The following is a 19,703-nucleotide window of genomic DNA, read 5'->3' as shown; positions in this document are numbered from 1 at the left end:
TGCAGTATTTTTAAAATTTCAGTTACATCCCTTGCTTTAGAAGTTTTTTTAGAAAAGTATAATATATCTGGTTGTTTTACCTTATCAGGTAAGGAAACAAAAGGCACGTTGTATCCCCATGGTTTAGTTTGCAACTGACTCACCTGGTGTTTTCCATAAGCAGCTCCAGTTTTAGAAGACATATTTTAGGCCTACTTCCTCTGTACTCTTAGGACTGAATTGTTCTTGTGCTATCAACATAATCCCCTCACAAAGAATCATATGATCACCACTGGTTCCTTGGAAATATCCTGACCCTATTTCAGAGGAACTGCTCCCTTAATCCCAGAGTCCAGCAACATTGATTTTATGTATTATGGTGCCCTCATTCAGCTGTTTGTGCACTCAGGAAGCTCAGCTAAATCATCCATCCCTCTGTCTTTTTTTCTTTTATTGTTAGTACCTGCCTCCAGAATGTTTTCATCTTTTTTTTAAAAAAATTTTTTTTTCAACATTTATTTTTATTTTTGGGACAGAGAGAGACAGAGCATGAACGGGGGAGAGGCAGAGAGAGAGGGAGACACAGAATCGGAAACAGGCTCCAGGCTCTGAGCCATCAGCCCAGAGCCCGACGCGGGGCTTGAACTCACGGACCGCGAGATCGTGACCTGGCTGAAGTCGGACGCCTAACCGACTGCGCCACCCAGGCGCCCCTGTTTTCATCTTTTTAAAATAACCTGTGGTAGGAGAAAGACAGTGAAATGATAGTTTGATGCCACCGCAGGTTGCCTTCCTCAGCTTAGGTTTTTGTCTGTGTGTGGTGGCTCATGAGATGCAGAAAAGGAGCTCAGGCCTCCGCAACACACTCAGCTTCATCCAGAGAGACTGAAGGTATTTGTTTTTGTTGGCACATTCTTGGTGGAGACCCAGAGAGAGTTTGCAGGAACTATATTTCTTCTATTTGAATCAAAATTTTTGCTGCTCTTCCCACGGACGCTTCTGACAGCCTAGCTTGTTTTGATGTTTTTCTTGGGGATGGATTATGGCAGCACAGCTGTGCTCACTCACATATACCCCAGAAGTCAAGAAAGAGTTGAGTCAAGGTAGCTGCAGAGGGAAGATGTCTGTCTCTGACTCCATCTCTAACAGAACCCATAGTTATGTTCCTGAGACTCTTTCATCTGCTCTAGCACTCCTTGGTCTATCTTTCCCCTGGGGTGGGGGTGGAGGGATCATTACATCCAGGATTGCCATGACCATAAGCATCTAGCACTCCTTGGTCTATCTTTCCCCCGGAGGGCGGGGGGGGGGGGTTGGTCATTACATCCAGGGTTGCCATGAGCATAACAGGACTTAGATTGCAGGGATTGAGCAGACTTCACATAGTGAAAGTTAGAAAGAAATAAAAAGTCAAAAGAGAGAGTGAAATCTAAGCGATCAGCAGGATGAGGTGAGCCCAGCATCCTCCTATGCCAAAGCATAAGAGACTCTCAAAAACTGAGAATAAACTGAGGGTTGATGGGGGGTGGGAGGGAGGGGAGGGTGGGTGATGGGCATTGAGGAGGGCACCTGTTGGGATGAGCACTGGGTGTTGTATGGAAACCAATTTGACAATAAATTTCATATTAAAAAAATAATAAAATGAAAAAAAGTCAAAAGGGAGAGAAGAAGCTCAGAGAAGGAGAAAGAGGGGTTTTGGAGAAAAGGAAAGGTGCCTTAAGAATTAAGGCCATCTCAGGTGAGGTAAATGAGGTGAAGGTGTGGTGGAAGGGAGTAAACTTAGCAAAAGGAGTGAAATCAAGTTTTGTCCTCTGTTTACTCACTGTAGAATTCCATTTCTTTTCTCTTGTAACAATTTTAAAATAATGCCATATAAATAAGAAAAAACTCTTTGGAGACTTCCTTGAGAATATCCAAGTCAATAATTTGTCTAGATTAAAGATTTTATTATATAAATTGGTTTGGTGTCAAAGATTTTGAGTTTCACCTTTAACATTACTAGGCAAATTAGAATAGGAATGAAGAGGTTTAAGTAAATCAGCCTTAGTTTTTTGTTTCTTTCTGAAGTCAGCTGCAATATGAAGGAATGATTCCAAAAAGATGTCTGTGTGTGTGTGTGTGTGTGTGTGTGTGTGTGTACATGAGTGCCTGCCAGCCTGAATATATAGAGAGAGGAAGACAGCAGACTGAATTTTTAAAATAAGGAAAATATAGCAGTAATCCAGTCTAGGACAGCATTTCTTAACACTGGCTGCTAAAATCACCTGGGGGGCCTTAAAAATTACAGATGCCTAAGCCCACCTCTGGGGCTTCGATTTAGTCAGTTTGAGATGAGGCTTAGGTATTGGTATTTGTAAAATACCGAGGTGATAAAATCTGTAGCCAGTTGAGAGAAACTACTCTACAGAGTCTGTACAGAGTTGAATTCAAGGATAGTGAACAATGGAGCCAATATTGAACTCAGCTATCCCTTGTAAATGAGGCCAATGAGAACTCATGCGTGCTTTATAATTATATGCCACTTACACACATACTGCTTTATTTTTATCACACTCTTGGGGCATTTAGGGGTGAGGATGACCATTTTATAGATAAGGAAACTGAGGCTAAGGAAGGTTATGTGACTAATCCAGAATTACACACAATTTGCAGGTAGTGGGTCAGATTCTAGCCCAGTGTGCACGTGTTAGTCTTCTGAATTACAACCACAAACCTCAAAAAGACCTTCAATAGTGTTTTGTTAGTATGTTCTTGATGAAGAATGGAATTTTGAGAGAGATGATTTACCCTGTTTAATTGGGGAGGAATGAAATATTTGAATAGTCAGTTACTTTTTCACCCAGTGCCTTTCAAAGTTTTCAACCCTGACTGACAGTGAGAAATACATCTTCTATCAAAACCCAATGCAAACACAGGTACATACATTCAGAGCCCAAACACACCTTCTCATCATGCTTATCCTTATTATAGATAAACAAACCGTCTCACAGTGCTTACTTACCCTTGCTATTTGCACTCCGATATTTTCCATTCTATTCTATTTCTTTAAATGCTGGTTGCAGTCTACCGCCCTGACTGCCCTAATGGACTGTGACCCATGGCCTGAAAAATAGTAAATCTTCCCTTCTCTCTGATGCCAGAAAAAGGGTAACACCATTATTAGAAAAGTGAATGACCTGTCTTATACAGCTTTTATGGAAAGATCTGCTGTAGGCCAAAGAATGAATATTATTTGGTAGAGTGTATAGGAAATATTGTTACTTACAAGCTTCCTCTCTTGATGCTATGTGGTCAACCAGGCTTTTAACCCTTTTAAGGAAAAATCTTACACAATGAAGAGTGTAGGTATGATTTTTCCAAGGCAGAATTATGAGTGTTGTTATCCCTTCAGTTTTTAATGTTGCCTTTAACTCTTGGAAGTCTGAGATGAGAAATGGGGGTGTAAAAAAGTAAAACATATAATCTACAAGTATTTTAGAAGGAATTTGCAGTTTCTTGTAGAAGTCATGGTTCCTAGTTGGGGTGTAGAAGGAAGCAAAATCTTGGTGAAGTGATTCAGGTTCTAGCAATTTCTTATGAATTTGTTATCTGACTCATATTTGAAAACCTTATTATATTAAGTGACAGTCTGCATGTAGAAGTCTTTTTAAATATATGAAATACTATTTGCAAAATAATAGTACTTAAAATTTTATCATTGCCTTTTTGTTGTTGCTGTTGTTATTGTTGTTTTCCAGTCTTGTGTTCCCAGCAAGACTGTGAGGTTTTTGCGAGCTGACCTAGGCATGGATTTCTCTTCTTCCTCACAGGGCTTTTGCCAGAGATGGTTACATATGAGACGCTCTGTGATCATTTGCCACAGGAAGGCTCAGCCTGCATCTAGGTGTCTGGCCTGTGGCCTAAGAATAGAGGAGTATGGGGATGGGAACATTGGGCAGCCTTTTAAAATGTTTCTTTTCTTCCCACACATTCTTATATCCTGATTTTCCATCAACATCCTCATTTAGCATTTGCATATATTCATATGTGCACACCTGTATCTCCCCTCTTCACACAAGGGTATATGCCCATGAGCTCTCCTGGTGGGAATAGAACTTAAAGGAGGTGGTTCCTGGCTCAGTCCCTCTAGAGGCCCGTCTGCCACTCAGCTAACACTGCCAGCCACCATGGTGATTCCAGTTAATACTTATTCCAGTTAATACTGTTTAACTTCTACCTACCATGAACCACTGGCTAGCAAAGAAAACACTAATGTTGAAATACTAGTGAGGAGATTAAAAAATTATATTCACTCTGAAAATTTATCTCAATGTCTTGCTTAGATCTATATGGCTCATTATCCTGATAGATGTTTCTGGTTTTTTCAAAATTTAATGTTAAAGAAGAAAAATAGACTGAAAATTATATTTTGGTTAGGTTTATATTCATTGAGAATAAGCATCATTCACACCTAGAAAGGTGCTTACAAACAATGACACAAAACAAAAATTGCAAAAGCAAGCTCATTGATTATTAAAGCTGAAAATACAAAAATCATAAACTTTAGTATAGGTAGTTACATTAATCATAAAACAATTTCATAGTTTTTTTATTATTGAGATATAATTCACATACCATGTAATCCCCCCACACACTTAAAGTGACATTTAAGTATTTTTTAGTATATTCATAGAGTTGTGCAGTCATCACTACAATCAATGCATTTTTGTCACTCCAGAAAGAAACCTCATACCCATCAATGGTCATCCCCATTTTCTTCCAAGCACCCAGCTCTAGACCACCGCTAATCTACTTTTTGTTTCCATACATTTGCCAATTTTAGACATTTCATATAAATGGAATGATATAATATGTGGTCTTTTGTGGCAGGCTTATTTCACTTAGCATTATGCTTTCAAGGTTCATCCATGTGGTATAGCATGTATCAGGGCTTCATTTCTTTGTATAGTTAAATATCTGTGCTGACAGCTCAGAGCCTGGAGCCTGCTTCGGATTCTGTGCCTCCCTCTCTCTCTGCCCCTCCCCTGCTCATGCTCTGTCTCTCTCTGTCTCAAAAATAAATAAAACATTAAAAAACATGTTTTTAAATATCCACACTTTGTTTAGCCATTCATTTGTTGATGAACATTTGAGTTGTTTCTACTTTTTGGCTATTACGAGTGTTACTGCTGTGAACATTTGTATAGAAGTTTTTGTGTGGACATATATTTTCATTTCTCTTGTTTATGTACCTAGAGTAGAATTGCTGGGTCATATAATAAATGCATGATTAATGTTGAGGAACTGCCTGACTCTTGTCCACAGCAGCTACACCTTTTAACTTTCTCATCAACAATGTTTGAGGGTTTCCATTTCTCCATGTTCTCACCAATACTTGTTATTATCAATCTTTTGATTAGAGTCATCTTAGTGGGTGGGAAGTAGAATCTCACTGTGGTATTGATTTGCATTTCCCTGATGGCTAATGATGCTGAACATCTTTTTATGTGCTTGTTAGTCATTGTATATCTTTTTGGAAAATTGTCTGCATAGATCCTTTGTTCATTTTTTAATCAGATTGTCTTTTTATTATTGAGTTACAAAAATTCTTTATATACTCTAGATATATAACCAGACACATGATTTGTAAACATTTTCTCTCATTTTGTGGATTGTCTTTTCACTTTTTCTTAATGCACAAATTTTTAATTTTGTTAAAATACTTACTAGGTATCTGCTTTTATTGTTTGTGCTTTTGGTGAGATAGCTAAGAAGGCTTTACCTAATTAAAGATCACAAAGATTTACTCCTATGGTTTTTTCTAAGAATTTTTTTAATAGTTTTAGCTCTTAGATTTAGATCTAAGTTTTGTCACTCCAGGTGTGTGATTACCATTTGTTGGAAAGACTCTTCTTCCCCAGCGATTGGTCATGGCACTTTTGTCAAAAATGAACTGACTATAAATGTGAGGGTTTATTTCTGGACTCTCTATTCCATTGGTAATACTTAGCCTTGTGCCAGTACCACATTGTATGATTACCACATTGTTTGCATCTTTTGAGATGATCATATGGTTTTGTCCTTTATTTCATTGATATGGTGTATTACTTTAATTGATTTTTGGATGTTAAAATAACCCTGCAGTCCTGGAATAAATCCCAGTTCAGCATATATATTGCTGGAGTTTGGTTTGATGGTATCTTGTTGAGGATTTTTGCATCTGATTTTATAAGAGAAGTTTCTGTTCTTGTAATGTCTTTGTGCGATTTTGTTATCAGGGTAATATTTACCTCTTGGGATGAGTTGGGAAGGGTTTTCTGTCTTTCTGTTCTTTAGAAGAACTTGTGAAGAGTATTAATTCTTTAAATGTCTGGTAAAATTCAACAATAATGTCATTTGGGCCTGGGCTTTTCTTTGTGAGAATTTATAAAATTACTAATTCAATGTCTTTACTTGTTATAAGTACATTCAGACTTTCTATTTCTTGTTAAATCAATTTTGGTAGTAGGGGCCTTTCTAGGAATTCTTCCATTATATCTAAGGTATCTAATTTGTTGACATACAGTTGTTCATGTTATTTCAATATAATACTTTTTATGTTTGCAAGATGGGTACACTGACATTGCCTCTTTTGTTCCTAATATTAGTAATTTTAGTCTTTTTTCCCCCTTTTTTCTTTGTCAGTCTATTAAAGGTTTGTCAATTTTGTTGATCTTTTCAAAGAACCAAATTTTGGTTTTGTTGATTTTCTCTATTCTTTTTATATTTCATTATTTTCTGCTCTAATCTTTCTTATTCCCCTCCTTCTTCTTGCTTTAGGCTTAATTTGCTCCTAAATATTTCTTAATTTGATGTATGCCCTTTGGATAGTTTTCAGAGACTTTAAATAGTTAATTTTAAATAATCTTTGTTAGTTGCTTTCCTGGGGAGTGAGAACATGGATCTCCTTACTCCCCTATTTTAGAAGTGGCTTTTCCATAGTATGTTTTAAATATGTTCAATTTCAAACACATTATAATATATATGTGGATAAATCATGTTTTCCTTATGTAATTGACTAAAACTAAATTTTACGGCAAACATTTTTTTATTTTTTATTTATTTTTTTTAATTTTTTAATTTTTAAAATATTTATTTATTTTTGGGAGACAGAGAGACAGAGTGCAAGCAGGGGAGGGGCAGAAAGAGAGGGAGACACAGAATCCAAAGCAGGCTCCAGGCTCCGAGCTGTCAGCACAGAGTCTGATGCAGGGCTTGAACTGACGAAATGTGGGATCATAACCTGGACTGAAGTTGGATGCCTAACTGACTGAGCCACTCAGGCACCCCTACAAACATTTCTTTCAAAAAAAATTTTTTTTAACGTTTATTTATTGTTGAGAGACAGAGAGAAACAGAACATGAGCATGGGAGGGGCAGAGAGAGAGGGAGACATAGAATCTGAAGCAGGCAGCAGTCTCTCAGCTGTCAGCACAGAGCCCGGTGCGGGGCTCGAACTCACAAACAGCGAGATCATGACCTTAGCCAAAGTCAGACGCTTAACCCACTGAGCTACCCAGGTGTCCCAAAACATTTCTTTTTAAATGGGCAATAGTAAGAACTTTTTCTTTATATTTTATAAATACTATTAAAAGATTTTATTCAAATGTATGTTTACTGTAAATTTTTAATAATATACTTCACAAAAAAATCCCTAGCATATCATAGGAGTGATTTCATAAGTGTTATTACTTAGAAGAGCTTAAGATTTTTTCAAATGAATTAAAGTCCAGTTAAAAGTTGCTATTAAGTAAATTATAGTACAGGTGAAATGCAGATATTTTAAGAACGCTAAGGGTGGGCCTTGAAGGACTGAAGTGTGCAGAACACTGGAATTTGATTCCAGCAGTGAAGTGAGAGAACATCTGAGGACTGAGCCTTGATATGACTTACTAGTGGCAGTCTCAGGCAACAGTAGAGGTAGCACTAGAAACTGGTCTCCTGACCAGCATTAGACCCTACCAGGAGGAGCTAAGGCTGAAGTGTACTGAGGGCAGAATGACAGCAGAGATAACCTACAGCCTAAGAGTTAGGAGCCATTTATCTGAAATCTGATCAAGGTTCTCTATATGCTATTTTATCTGTTTGAACTAAGACTCCCCAACAAGAGTATGTGTGACCAGATTGTACCCTGCAGCCAGCCTTGGCCAGGATTTCTGCCTTTAAGAGGAATAAATGGTAAATAGACAGTTTGGAAAGTTTTTCTGTTAGGCACATTACAGGGAAAAAAATTGTAAAGGCATCTGCAATATTACCATTTCTGGCCCTTTAAATTAAAAAAAAATTCTGTTTTATTTGTATAACCAAGATTGAGTCTCTGCCAGAAAACCATTCATCCTGTTTGAAAATTCCAAACATTTTTATTATTGCTACTCATATACAATACTCATATTGTATTCTATTGGTTTACTAATTTTGAGTGTTTATTATTGGGAATAACAGATTTGGTTAAGGTCACTTTTTATAAAAACAGGACCACATTTCCCCTTATCCACATAAAAGGCACTCTTGAGTGCTTACTCTCCTGACCATTTGGGTTTCTGTTTGTTTCATGGTGGTAAGATGTCCTCAAAGCCTAGTTGATCTTCATTATCTCTAGCTAATCAGGGGCCTCAAGCCCATTTCCTTGTGGTGATTTCATTGCCTTTGGAGAAAGATCCCTCATTTAAAAAATTTTTTTTTAATGTTTATTTATTTTTGAGAGAGACAGAGACAGAATGTGAGTGGGTTAGGGTCAGAGAGAGAGAGGGAGACACAGGATCGGAAGCAGGCTCCAGGCTCCGAGCTGTCAGCACAAAGCCCGACACCGGGCTCAAACTCAAGAGCTGTGAGATCATGACCTGAGCTGAAGTCGGACACTCAACTGACTGAGCCACCCAGGCGCCCCAACGTCCCTCATTTTAAACAAAGAAATCTGACTGACATTATAGTGGGCTTAAAAATTGTCTTTTAGTTTCAGTAATTTTCAGTTCACAAATGAATAAGATATTAAGCTGAACAATTCCTTCAGGCACATTACTATTTTCAGTATTAGAATGGGTTCCAATATGAATCTCTAAATGAAGACGACATTTTAAATTAAAGAGAAAGGGTTATGGACATAATAAACTAGAGATAGAAAAAAAAAGGATGGGATGCTTTTTTTCCTGGAAAACTCTGATTTTTATCAATACTTACATTTATTTTTATTTACCTTTTTATACTACCAGTATAGAACCAGCCACTTCATCATTTCAGAGCCCAAGAAAAGGAAAGGGATAAAAGACAATAGCCTTAACTTACCAGAGAACTGGTTTAGTTTAACCTAAAGGAATAATTACCCAAGGGTGCAATTAAGTTTGCTTCCAACAGTGTCTTCCTTGAGATGTGAAGACTTCCTTCTCAAATGGTAGAGTTAAATGGTCTCTGTGTTCTGTCAGCCCTTCTAAGAGCCTTGGTCTCAGAGAATTAATTCATTCCTCGAATCATTTACATGGGGCTTATTGATCAAGTTCCTTCTAAAAAATAGGATTTGGCTGAGGAGTGTTCCTTGAACCAGTCACAGTTTGGGTTCTGATTAGTAGATAAGAGTAGATTCTGGAGTGAGACTTTCTGATCTAAGCCCTGGCACTGCCACTTAGCTGTGTGACATTGGGCACAATGTTGGGCATGACCTCTCTGTGACTCAGTTCTCTCATCTGTAAAACTGGGATAAAAATCAGTACTCATTTCATATGGCACCTGTAAGGATTAAATGGCTTAATTAAATGAGTAAAATACTTTGGAATACTTCCTGGCACATAGTAAGTGCTATGTAAGTAGTAACTATTGTTATTACTTAGGTTAAAAACTCTTCCTTTTATAGGACCCTCATTTGTTTGTTTGTTCATTCATTCATTCCTTCCTTCATTCACCTGCTCCTTGCTGAGCACTCTGCCAGTCTCAGTACTTCACTAGCTCTTGCTCAGGATGAACTAGGGATGTCATGGACAGGACATTTCCTGGCTTCCTTTGTATCCTGTCTCTTCATGGTGACTCGTATATAATGAGTGCTCTGCTCTGACAGAAATGAGGATTGACCTCATGTTTTCAAAGTTGATCTGATACCAGAGAGCAGTGGTTCTTGTTTTTAAAGCATATGTGTGCTAGGCTTGTCTTAAAGTGCCAAGGATGAGAACTGAGTATAGTTATATAGATCTGATGTGATTTTGGATTAACTTGGATTTTAGCCTGTGATTTTTCTAGTGTTTGCCTTAGCATATGCTTTAAAACAGTAACTAAAACCCTGAAATGTGCTTTGACTTTTTCCCAACCTTTGGATAAATTAATGCTTTCACAAAAGCCAGGAACCTAAAGGTCTCAGAACTACCCAAACACATCCTAGAATTTACAAGCAAGACAAAGAGAAGCACCAGAGACGACAGCGTGCACCTCACCTCCACATTCAGATTGTCTAAGAAATGCTTGTGATTGCACAGGGACTTCTGCCTTCGAATCGTCAAGAATAATGATCATAACATTGTTCAGTAATTTAGCAATGACACACAGCAAGTATAGATGTCATGTACTGTGCCATATACTGTATAAGAATGCACAATGTTTGCCTGGAGTAGAGTGCTAATGAAAGTGGTATTTCCATCTCCAAGGGGCAGTTAAAGTTTTTATGGGGTTAAGAACTGGGAATAGAATCGTAGTATCTAGGATCTGAGTTGTAAACATCTTGAGCTTTTTTTTTTATGGTCTTCTCAGAAATAGGATGCGTTGTGAAGGTTATTCAGCCTTCTAGCTTTTGGAAGAAATTGAGAAATATATTTGAAAAGCAAAATTAAATATTTTTCTAAATAACCATATTGAATATTTTAAATTTTAAAATATTTGGTGTGTTTGTATATAGAATATATGCATATTTTACCTGAAATGTGAAGAGGCTAGAGTAGATCATTTCTACCACACCTTTAATGGGTACCCCCCCTTGATGATGATGTGGCAGTTTTATGAAGGCACCATGAACAGGTCTTGTTGATAGAAAAACAGTTTGGGAGGTGTCAGCAGGTGACCGCTGAAAGAATGCATGCAACACAGGTGGAAAGCCGGTGGGGTATGTAGGTGGCTCAGGTGGTTAAGTGTCTGACTCTTGATTTTGGCTCAGATCATATCTCACTCTTTCTTGGGTTCGAGGCCTATGTCAGGCTTTGCACTGACAACGTGGAGCTTGCTTGGGATTCTGTCTCTCCCACTCTCTGTACCCCTCCCCAATTCAGGCTCGCTTGCTCTCTCTGCCCCCCCCCTTCTCTCAAAATAATAAACTTTTAAAAAAATCACTAAAAAAAAAAAAAAAGAAGTGGAAAGCTGTTTCTGGAACCCAAGTGCCAGGACTCTACTTTCCTGGTATCTGGCTCTCTCAGGGAACAGAGAGGCCCAGGAGGACATGAGAGTCAGGCCAAGTTCATAGGAGTGGACTGACAGCATCTTCGTAATTCTGCCTTTAAGAAGAGTCTGCTCATGGCACTTGAGTTTTCCCAGAAAGCAAAATTACAATTCTTTCTTAACATATATCCAGAAGTCCTCGGGGACTGCTGAAGTTTTTATGAGGCATGCCAAATATCCTAGAAATTGTATTCCAACACCAGAGACTCTTACCATAAGCTAGTTGGCTTCACCATTATTGTGAGCCCTGACAACACAGTCCACCTCTCCTGCTTTTTTCTAAGAGGTGTGGGTGGATCAGTAACAGCCTATTAGTACAGTGGGGAAGACAGCAGCAAACACCTGCCCTGTGGTGCTGGGCCTTGCCTTTAGCCCAGGAGGGCAGCATCATGATTTTACACAGATGTGCATACAAATCCATGCATGTTGAGTACCATTGTTTAAAATCATTGTTGAGTAGCAATCGCTTGGGCTCTAAACGGGAGACCTAGGTTCTACTCTCATTTCCTTTGTGTGGTGTGCACAAGTTATATATTCTTCAAGCCCCTGTTTGCTCATTTAATCTGAATAAGGAGTTTGAATTTGACCAAAGTTTCAGAAGAAACTTTGATGTGCAGATGAATCACCTAGGGATATGGTTCAAATGCAGACTCTGGTTCAGTAAAGTCCAAGGCAGGATCCAAGATGCTGTACTTGTAACCAGCTCCCAGGTGATGCTGATGCTGCTGTTCCTTGGATGAATTTGGGGGTAAGGGTTTAGATATGTCTTCTTATTCTGTCTGCCTTCTACCCTATGATACAGGTATTCTTGGCCTCACTTTACAGATGAGGAAACAGGGGCTTAGCTCAAGCTGACATGGTCAGATGGCAGGACTGGATCCCAAACTTGGGTCTAACTGATCCCAGAAGTTAGCCACCATGAAAACTTTATATTGCCTTCCTTATTTTTTTTTCCCTGGGGCTTGGAAGAGTAACTGCAATTTTCAAAGGTATGTAACCTACTTGGTAGGGAGTAGCTTAGCCATTATGAAAATCTATATCACCATAAACACAAAATAATATATAATTCTTTTTTTCATTAGAAGAAAAAATATTATGGTGGCATAGATAAACTCCAAAGTCTTTTAATATAGGGAGTATTGTTGCATATTAGGAAGCTATTTTAAGGCTATTTAATTTAGACTAACTTATTTAATAAGCTTTTAATCCACCTTGTCAGCTTGCTAGCTCTATTATCATGTTGCATATTTTTATATTTGCTGACATTTCTACCAGATGATGCAGGTATCAAGCACTGTGGTTGGAACATATGCAGAGCATTCATATTTCTACATAAAAACCTATGTGTTGCAATTTTTAAGCACTAAGAATACATTAGTAAATTATTCCATGCTATAGGCTAATGTCTACAAATATCAAACTATTACTATGTTTTGAGTCTACAGGAGTCAGCGTTATTTTAAAATCCTCATTCATGACTTTAAATGTAGCAAACTTACTTAAAATGAACTGTTTTGTTTTCTAAAGGCCAAATTCCAGGGCTTAATTTTTATGTGGAAAACTTCACCTCAGAGCAGAATTTTACAGCATAGTCATAAACCTCAAAGAATAAGAATTTGTAATGGACAGAACCATTGATTCTTAACAGGAGTCACATTAACAGATATACAAGACACATAAAATGGTTCCAAGAGCCTCTGGCAACATTGAGATACAGAATCTTTAACATGGATTTGCAAGTTAGTGCCTTAAAGGAATCAAGCAGTCAGGCTTTAAAAATCCAAGTATTGATCTGCTTGACATACTTTGGTTAGTTCAGGGGACTTTAGTTTGGATAATTCTAGGTTCACTGCCCATTAAGCAGAATGATGGATAGAGTGGGTAGGAGCTTCTGAGTCAAGCTTCCCAGGGTTCCGACCTGCAGCTTGCCTCTTAGCAGCCATTTGACCTTGGACAAAGTATTCACCCTCTCTGAACCTCAGCTTCTTCCCCTATAAAGTGGGAATAAGAAAACATGACATGAATGTAAAAGATATACGGTGCCTGAAAGTGCCCAGAACATAACAGTAGATCTTTAGAAATGTTTATAAATGCTAATTTTCTGCTATATAATCATTATAAAATATTCCTAACTCTCCAAATGATATTTATCTGTGAAAATTTCTGTTGTGAGTGGGATACCCTTTGAGGGTGGGAATATGGTGACGAGAGACAGTAGGGCATGACCAAGAAGCCCATGGTGATTAAATGCAAGGATTGGACCAGGCAAGATGCTAACCCAGGTTATATGTGATAGAGAAAGATTCTGGTATAGCAGAGCACCCCTTTACCACCTAGAGGTATTTTGTGAAGCTAATGACCCCCTAGTAGCCCCTGAGCTAAAACCCCTGCCCTGTGCTGCCTCTTTTGGCCATTGAGGTTGCAGATGCTCCTAGTCGCTTCAGCTTGTCACATTCAGACCTGGCTGGAAGCCAGTACTTAGAGCTTGGTTGTTCAATTTCTTAAATAAGTAACTACCTACATACACATAGCACCTAAGACAAGTTCAACCCTACAGTAAATGCTTGTGTCAGATTGCATTGAAGGTCCAGTATATTTCCTCCTAGGATCTGTAATCACTTAGTAAATATTTGTCAGATGAATTAATGAAATGAAGATCTTTATAGAGGAAACCTGAAGATGTTGATAGAGTGGGCTTATGGAGACAACAGCTCTTCAAGTCCTTGTTGCTATCAACAGACCCTGTGAAAATGTCTATCTTAGGCAACCCTTCCAAGGTCTCTGCTGTACTCAGGGAAACCACATACAGCTTTGGGACATTTTTTTTTAACTGCTAGTAAAAGCAGTTAGCCCATCAGAGTACTCATTTTAGAGATCCATATTTAAAGACCAGGAGGGAAGAATGAATTCTTGAATGCAAATGGCTTTTACACTTTCCTACTTACGTGTTTTTATTCAGCAGACTAGTCTCTTCCCACACCCTTCTGCTGTGTGTACTGCCATTTTCTCTGAATTAAGGGAAGAGAAATATTGGCACTCATCAGTTAAAAGGCCCCAGCACAGCGATCCACATCCCATCAGCTAGAATTAGGTGTTTATCAGGACATAAACCCCTGGCTTCTGGGAACCCCTGGTCTGACCTCTGTGTTTTCTTCCTGAAGCACCCTCCCAGGCCAGTGCTTAAAAGAAAATAGAACACAATCAAGACCACCACCTGGTGATTTAGCCTTGACAACCCTGTAGTGCATGCTGACGGGTGGTGACACGCTGGTGTTAATCAGGCAGCATGGCCAGCACACGTCAAACACAGCCCAGAGCGACTCTGGTAAACACCCACCTCAGCCAGCAGTGTGCCTGCTGTGCGGTTTGGGCACTGTTTTGAAAACAAACTCATCCATAAAGTCAAAAGCTTTTAAAGTGATTTTTAAATAGATTAAACATTGGGAACAATTAAACAGAATGAACAAGGAGCTTAATTAAGATTGACTCCCATGGCTCAAATGCCCAGTGATAAGGAAGCCAGCCAAACAAAGTAAGTGTGTTAAGGCTGAGTGGAATACAATACAGCCATTAAAGGTGAAAAATATGCTGGGTTCTGGGTTTTGGTTTTTTTTTTTTTTTTGATACATGAAATACGCATCTCAAATAATGTTAAACCCCAAAGTGGACTATTCACAGTCATTTCAAAATGCAGGTATATCCATTAACAAATGACAGAGCCAACTTTTTTAACATTGACTAATATTTTCATAATATTGACTAACTCTTGATTTTCAAAAACAGACTTGCATGACAGTCATATGCAATCTTATGAATATTCCCTTTTAAGGACTTGATTTCGAGTGATCTTATCACTCTTACCGAACTGACTAGAAAGTGCCATCCCCAGATGGCAAGGACCTGAGGTTGTAGTGACAAGGGAATGTCAAAGACCAGCAGAGCCAGTCTGAAGCCATAGTGTCTGAAGCTTGATGCTTTCTGATGCTGACTCTTCTCTGAGGAGGGTCCCCTGCCCTGGTGACCACACCCCAGCCCAGTTTCCTGAGCTTCACCCTCTTCATTCACCCAGCCACGTGACTCTGAAAAGAAATTAGGGAAAAGCAGAACAAGAAAGGAGAGTTATATTTTAAATTTGGAAATTGCTCGAGAAAAATCAGGCTGTCTTGATTGGCACATGCAAATGTACGCAACTGTTAATTTTCCTGCTGAAATTCCCATTTCTTTTATCCACATGAAATCTCTGAAAAATCTTCTTGATGGTTCTTTTGTTCCTTTCCTGCCTCCACCACCAGTAATTAAAACATGAAATAGTGGTGTCTTCTGGCCAACCTGAGGACGTGGTGGTGACATCAAGCCCAGAACACTGCTGTTAGCCCCAGGTGACATGCTGGGGCCGACAGCAGGGACAGGCTGCTGACGTAACTGTCTTCGTTTCTAATGCTGGTAGTAACCAACAGCGTTTAGTTTTGCTTTGACAACTCCTCCTACAGCCAAAACTATTGTTATGGCCCACATGTCATTGCTATTTATCCTAAATAAGGAAAAACAAAGGCTATTCTGGGCGCAGAGCAGTGCTTGTGGCTGGGGTTATTTGCAGTATTACTATGGCACTCTGCCCTTTTCACTGTGGCCACACTGATTTTTTATGAAAAGTGCTAGAGCAGACACACAGCCTTTCCTTAAGTCTCTTCACACAGCCCCAGGGCATCAGAATGCACCGGAGATGCCTTAACGCACATATGAAAAACCATGTAGACCTCAGGGGAGACAGAGACCGTGCTTGCACAAAATGAACCAGGAAAAAGCTCCCTCCTGAGAGATGTCTCTGCTTTACCATTTGGACTCTTTAATTTCTGAACGTTGTAAACTCAAACTGCCTAGTAGTTAAGAATGAGAGTCCTGACTTTACAGCATTCTCTGTGGTATATTTTTGCTACCATGCATTGAGAAATAGAGGGGAGAGAAGTGAAGGGCTGACAGGGAAGCGAGAGTGGGAGGGGGAGACACTGAGTGTTTCCTGCTGTGGTTATGACTTTGCCAGTTGCTAGTGCACAGCTTAGCTGCAAGAGCCATGCGGACTGCTCCCATCAGTTAGAGAGAGACTCTGGGGAGAGGGGGACCCCAAGGATGGCCTGCAGCCTAGCTCCTGGCATGAGGGACGCTCTGTGGGCACTTCAAGCCAGGACGTGCTCTTAAAGCCGGATCCAGAGCAGAGAAGCATGAGTGGCTAAGAGTCCGTGCCTGTTTGCACGCGCTGCCTCGGTAAGCTCTCTCTCCATTTCTTCAACCTTGAAAGCTTCTAGCTGAGACCAAGGGAAGAAATATTGTGTTGAGATTTGTAGATCTCCCCCTTTCTGCTTTGTCTGGTTTGATATTTGCCTGTTAAAAAGATTATTGGATGCAGTGGAACAAGATGATCCGTTTAGCTGCATTCCGCTCGTCCGTATGTGTAACATGTCCCATGTGAGGCCAAACATGAGAAATGCAGACTAATCATTGCTGTATGTTGCTGAATACAACACTGGGTGTTCAGCTGCTCTCAGGATTTGAGACCCTGGACTTGTTATCTGCTCTGTGACACCACCGGCTTCCTACCACAGAGCTTCTGATTTCTGTGGATGGCAGTTGATAATTGATAGCCACAGTCTGCGGTCGGAGCCACAGCATTTGAGTCTAGCACCTGGGCTGGGCCCTGCTGATACAGTAGAGAGAGAGAGAGACAGACAGAAGCGCGCACACACGCACACACACACACACACACACACACCCCCCACGCTGGCTATAACTGCAGCTCTGAGCTGCCTAAAGAGGAGATTGCCTGAAGCTGAAGGGATGCTTTGAACTGGGGGTGGGGAGGGGGGGACTGCGTCACGGTTGGACTCCCCCTGGCAGAGGACTCGAGTATGTCCAGTGACCACCTGAACAACAGCACACTGAAGGAGGCCCCGTTTAAAGACCTGTTCTTGAAAAAAGGTACACTTTCAGAGGCCAGCTGTGGATGATGCCTGCTCTCTGGGGTTTGTGGTGGTTGTTCCTGAAGTTTGGTCTGAGGACAGAGTTGAGAAGAGTAGAAACTCTTTCTCAAGAAGTTTGTATTTCCTTAAGAAGGGTCTATCAGCTCTGAGAACGCTTCAGGGCTTGACTCTGTAGGAAGATGTATTTTAGGCTTTTTCATCTTCTTTCTCTTCTGTGATCAGTTTGTTCCTGTTGGAGATGCTATACATAAATACACAGGTTTGTTGCTTTGGAGTTTTATTTTTTAAAATGTTCTGTACATGAGACTAACTCCCCCCCACCCCACCCCCAGAAATGCTATTACTTATCACTAGACTCATGGGTACTTTTTTTCACCCTGAGTCATTGAAAACAGCATTTGACAGAAAAGATGTATTTCTCAAGATGTGGGTGGTTTACTGGGTTGTTTCTCGGGTCACCAGTCTACTAACAGTAGACCTTAGGAAAGCAAACTGTGACTCTGAGAGGGAGACTGTGAGAGACAGACTACTAGCTAGGGAGCATTCAGGAGTCACTGCTGTAAAATGTGAAGAAATGGTTACTTGTGCAGCTGTATATTTTTTCTGATACATTTTCCTAAATTAATAATGTGGCAGTGGGGTGGGGGTGGATTTTAAATGAATCCTATAGAGAGAATTATGGGTTTATGTATGTATTTTTTTCCATTTATAACATAGCAGAGGGATAGACTTCTAAAAGGTTTGTAATTGCTCTTACTCCTCTGCTATGTTTTCAGAAAATCCTGTCAATCATCTTTGATTGGAACATAGTTAGCTAGATTTCTTTCTGAAGAGATCGTGAGACTCTAGATTCTAAAATGCATGATGAAAAGTTGTATTGGATGAATGCTTGGACCTTAGTGGATTAAAAAGATGTTATTCTAGCAGCTGGATGGACTCGCAGTGTCTGCATTCTAGGGATTTGGTAGTCAGTCTAATGATTGCTCACTGATACTTGCCTGCCAGTGTCATCAAAGGCACCTGGCCGCGGGCTAGAGTCAGGCAGATGTGGGCCACACCTTGCCCTCAGAGCTCCCCGTGCCATTTGACTACACTGTGCTTTCACCTCTCCTCCTACAGAACATAGGTATCATTTCCTACATTTATATCCTGCAAAACATTTTATGTAAATATATTAATATAAATAGGATTCTGTAAACAGGTAACTTATAGCAACCATGAGGTTCTTTTTCCAGTGACTGTTTACACTGCCTAGAATCGTAATAATTGGATAATTTTTATGAGATATGAAAACCTTTGGTAAAACTTCATCACTGAAGTCATTAGTGTTTGGTGGAATTCTGTGCTAGACATTGTTAAAAGCAGATTAGCCAATTGGGACCTTTCCTTCCAGGGATTTCTTTAGCATTTTATCTAAAATGAACACTGACTTTGTGCCAGTCATGTGATGTGCTACCTACTGAAGATACTAGAAAAGATCAAGATACTATCTCAGAGCTTACTCCAGAAAATGGGCTCTATAAGTGATAAGTGCTATGACAGAGTGCAGCTGCATGCTAGGGAGCCCCCCAAGGGTAGTAAGCCTGTCATCAAGTGGTTAGGAAAGAGCTTCTTAAGGAAGATAAAGCTGGGGGGGGGTGACAGACACCAATTTGGGGTATTTCTATGGGGTTGTTCTTCTCCCTTTCTTTTGTTCTACTTGTTATGGGGTAGACTGGAGTAGCCAACCCACCAGGGAAAAGAAAATTCAAAATATATAAGATAATAATCATTACGATTATAGCTCTTACTGTTTTACCTTCTGAACTTCAAGCTGTGAAGTTATTCATATAACACAGGCTGAATTTCCCCCCCCTTCGACCATGGTGTTTAATGAGTGTGAATTTTCATTCAGCCATTAAAGTCTCCAAGAGTATTTTTAAACTAACAGTTCACAAACTTGAGGCAATTATGGTCCATGTAGATTCCAATTCCTGCCCCCACCTGTCTTCCTGCCCCCACGTCCCTGTCTCTGTAGGATTGGGGAAAGAATTTACCAGCCTTTAGGAACATTCAGCACTTTAAAAGTGTCACAGAGCCATAAATAAAGAGCAAGGCACCCCCCACCGGGGCTGTCATCTCACCACACCCACTCTGCCCCGGAAAAGCAGATACTTGGTCGCTGTGCCTGAGCCATGGTGGGGACCTAGGAAAGCTCACTGGGACAGAGGGTCTGCCCGGACTAAGTCTCTGTGGCAGCTAGCCAGGGTCTCAGTGCTGCCAATAGATTGTAGCACTTGGGGGAACGAAGTGGAGTGCTGCCATTGGTTAGGTGGCAGAGGAGCC

At 39.9% G+C, this 19,703-nt stretch overlaps 1 protein-coding gene across 10 annotated transcripts in view; it reads left to right on the top strand.

Annotated features, from left to right (window-relative positions):
- Window positions 1-19,703, top strand: part of LDLRAD4 (low density lipoprotein receptor class A domain containing 4) — a 446,159-nt gene that overhangs the window by 390,131 nt on the left and 36,325 nt on the right. The window contains exon 1 of one of the 10 annotated variants that reach the window (XM_043559422.1): window positions 11,445-11,449. The exons of 6 other annotated variants lie outside the window; for them this stretch is intronic. Coding sequence is in view for 2 of the 4 variants with exons in the window: in XM_043559418.1 (XP_043415353.1) it covers window positions 17,307-17,376 (70 nt within the window). In the remaining 2 variants the exon portion in view is untranslated. Of the gene's footprint in view, window positions 1-11,444; window positions 11,450-16,457; window positions 16,666-17,263; window positions 17,377-19,703 lie in introns of those variants that run through there. 3 more of the 10 variants (XM_043559421.1, XM_043559418.1, XM_043559417.1) reach the window with 3 other exon arrangements.

Source organism: Prionailurus bengalensis, chromosome D3 (genome assembly GCF_016509475.1).
Source record: "Prionailurus bengalensis isolate Pbe53 chromosome D3, Fcat_Pben_1.1_paternal_pri, whole genome shotgun sequence".
Lineage (NCBI taxonomy): Eukaryota > Metazoa > Chordata > Mammalia > Carnivora > Felidae > Prionailurus > Prionailurus bengalensis.
The sequence above is the reverse complement of the archived record's forward strand: the minus strand, read 5'-3'. Positions and strand labels throughout refer to the sequence as shown.